The 3275-nt window shown below is 65.3% G+C and overlaps 1 protein-coding gene across 1 annotated transcript in view; it reads right to left on the bottom strand.

Annotated features, from left to right (window-relative positions):
• The window catches only part of SORCS2 (sortilin related VPS10 domain containing receptor 2), a 117707-nt gene that overhangs the window by 19372 nt on the left and 95060 nt on the right, over nt 1–3275 (bottom strand). Inside the window, exons 20-21 of the mRNA XM_007956317.1 lie at nt 3136–3235; nt 2377–2479 (exon numbers count right to left, since the gene is read on the bottom strand). Of these exons, the coding sequence (XP_007954508.1) occupies nt 2377–2479; nt 3136–3235 (203 nt within the window). The remainder of the gene's footprint in view (nt 1–2376; nt 2480–3135; nt 3236–3275) is intronic.

Below are 3275 nucleotides of genomic sequence, written 5' to 3'. Positions count from 1 at the left end.
GGTCAGGCCGGGATCCCGGGGTCGGGCCAGGCACGGTCAGGCCGGGATCCCGGGGTCGGGCCAGGCACGGTCAGGCCGGGATCCCGGGGTCGGGCTTCAAATGCTGTAGGGCAGTGAAGGCGGGCAGGCGCTTTGGGGGCAGAAGAATGAGAAGGGATGGGGGCCTATGGGAGGCAGCTGAGAGCAGGCCTGTCCCCTGTCCTTGCTAAGTAGCAGTTGTAAACAGGGCAAGAACCCCATGTGTGGGGACTGACCTCAGGATGGCGTGTGTGGACGCGCGCAGTTGGCTGGCATTCGTTTGGGCAGGGGGACGCGGCGTTGGCAGAGCCTAAGGGCCCCTTGACGTGGGGTCTCTGTGGCCCCCGCCTCAAACAGCAGTTCCCCAGCCGACAGTAGAGAACCCAGGCTCGCCCATCACAAGGTAGCCCAGTGGGGGTGGGCCGGGGCCTTCGGGGCTCTGCTGTCCATCATGAGAGGGGGCGGGGCACTTTCTGCCCAAGGGCAATAAACTCAGAGCCCAGTGAGCCCCAGAGCCACACCCTGGGGGGTCTCATCAATCAACTATACAAGGCTGCTGTTCCTCAGGAAGTCAGGCCCTACACCACCCGAGCCACGTCCTAGTTGTGACAGATCCTACGTCCAGGGTGGCTGTGCAGGTCAGGCAAGGTCACCCTGGGTCAAAGGAGGGCCTGTGGGGTGAGGCTGCTGGGCGCCCCTTGAGCCCCAGGTGGTGGGCAAGTCTGGAAGCGGAGTCTCTGCAAGTCTGGAGATCAGGGAACCCCGGCCTGGGCTCTGCTCTCACCTCTTTGGCCGGCAAACTCGTACTCGTCATTCGGGATCTCCACTCAAACCTCGCCTCCTCCAGGAAGCCCTCCGGGACTCTCTGACTAGCTCAGCTCTCCCTGTCACATGTCCTGGAGCAACCAGGTCCCCTCAGTTGGAACTGGACGTGAGGGAGGCCTGGCCGCGTCAGCCTGGCCCCCAGCTCCTAGAGCAGCATGGGGGATCGACATCCGACATCGAAAGGCCAGCCAGCCACAGGGGTCAGAGAAGGGGCGGTGGCAGGCGGCCTGGGTGGGGTGGGTTCAGACAGGAGGGGCCCTCACCCCAGACAAGCAGAAGGTCGGGGGAGCTGTACCTCCCACGGACCCTGGGAACCCCTAGAGCTGCACCAGCCAAACGGGGAAGCAGTGGGCCTGGCTTCCTGGAGGCAGTGGCTGGGAAGGTGGCTGTGTGCTTGTCCCTTCAGGTGGGTCCAGGAGGGCTTTCCACAGGCAGCGGCTACAAGCTGCATTTGCAGGCTGAGTCTAACGACCCTTGAATTCTCGCTCCTCCCAGAGCTGGAATCCAGGTGAGTTCAGATTCCCAACCCCCCGGCAGCCCCGAGTCCCGGGACGAGCTGGCTGTCCATCACTTTACGGATGATGGCCAGGCTCTGTGAAGGGGGCCCTGGGAACCCCAGTGAACTCAGGTCTGCTGCCCTCCCAGCTCCCACCAGGGCTCAGCAGCAGCCCCATCGACACCCCTTGGGGCCTGGCAAGGGGGGCTGAGGAAGCACCCCTGCCACCTTGGGCAGGTTCCCTCACCTCTCTGAGCCTGGTCTCCGGTCTGTGAAATGGGGCAACGTCCTCCTTCCTGGGAGGATGGGTGGGGCCGAACAGGGTGTGGGCTGGGCGCCCCAAGCAGATGCCAGATGGATAGGGTGGGAATGGGCCTGCCTCCAGGAAGCCACGCCCACTGCTTCCCCGTTTTGCTGGTGCAGCTCTAGTGGCCCCCAGGGTCCGTAAGAGGGTACAGCTCCCCCTCCCTTCTGCTTGCCTGGGGTGAGGGCCCCTCCTCTCTGAGCCCAGCCCACCCAGGCCAGCCTACCACCCCTCCTCCGACCCCTGTGGCTGGCTGGCCTACTCTCGGCCTTTTGGTGGTGGTGTCGATGCCCCAGACTGCTCCGGGAGCCAGGGCCAGGCTGACGAGGCACACGTAGCCCTGCCCTGGGGCCGCAGTCAGCAGCCCGGGCCTGCCTCATGTCCAGTTCCAACTGAGGGGATGTGGTTGCTCCAGGCTGTGTGACAGGGAGAGCTGAGCTAGTCAGAGAGTCCCGGAGGGCTTCCTGGAAGAGGCAAGGTTTGAGTGGAGATCCCAGCAGTCCGCTCTGTCTTGGGACCTGCACCCATGCAGAGCGGGGAGGGCAACTGGAGGAGCATGCCCACCCCTGCAGCCCCCACAGGGCAAGCATACAGCTACCCTCCCAGCCACCATCTCCAGGAAGCCCTCCTGGACCTGCCTGACCCAGGGCAAACACTCATACAGCCACCCTCCCAGCCACTGCCTCCACGAAGCCCTCCCAGACCTGCCCAAGGGCACCTGCCGCGGCCTTGCCTTTTGAACTTGTAGAGGATGAACACTCCCACGGCGAAGAGCCCCACGACAAAGAGGACCACCACCGCCCAGTAGCCGCCGCCACCGCCCAGCCGCTGGGAGCCTGCGGACCAAGCATCTGTCAGTGGGGCCGAGAGGTTGACCTGTGTGCCCCACAACAGGTGGGTGCCATCCTGTTTGGAAGCAGGCTTTTCTCTGCAGGTTAACAAGGTCCTACTGCAGCAGCCCGGGTCTTAAACCCCATCACTTCTGTGTAATACAAGGGGCAGTGCCACGAGGGGTGGAGGCCGGAGGAGTCCCTGTCTGAGGGGAGGTGGGCAAGTCCTAAAGGCCAAGGGGCTCTCTCTGTGTGGCTGTGGGGGCTGCCACTCTCCTGGGCCAACGGTGGACACGATACGGGCCGGGGACCTGCGCGAGTGGGAGCGGACAGGCCCTCTGCTCTGTGGGCAGACCGGCCGCATGGGTCTTCCTCCAGCAGGAGCCCTGTGCTTCCGCAGAGAGTCCTACCCAGGATCAAAGGGCAGAGGTGCTGGGAGAGTCCCTGGTGGGGGAGGGGCAGTGCCCGGAGACCCCAGACGGCCGTGTGACTGGAAGGTGCACCCCACGTGGGATCCCACACGGACAGGTGGCCGCGGGTCTGGCCCCTGCCATCTGGCCAGGAGGCACCTGGGCAGTGAGGGGGCAGTGCCTGGAGGTCCCGCGGGGCTGTGCGTCGAGGGGCCTGCCACACGTCCACCCTGCAGCCGGGCTCCCCCTCACCTGTGTCCGTGTCCCGCAGGGCCACCAGGACACGGAGCCCGCCGCGCAGGAAGAAGCTGATCCGCTGGGACCTGAGCACCTGCCGGATGGCCAGCACTCTCTGAAAGCAGACGGGGTGCTGACCGGGGCCTCGGGGACAG

The sequence above is a fragment of the Orycteropus afer genome, unplaced genomic scaffold (assembly GCF_000298275.1).
Source record: "Orycteropus afer afer isolate SDZICR_OR568_19922 unplaced genomic scaffold, OryAfe1.0 scaffold00605, whole genome shotgun sequence".
In the NCBI taxonomy this organism is placed as follows: Eukaryota; Metazoa; Chordata; class Mammalia; order Tubulidentata; family Orycteropodidae; genus Orycteropus; species Orycteropus afer.
This window is presented reverse-complemented; position numbering and strand designations above follow the sequence as displayed.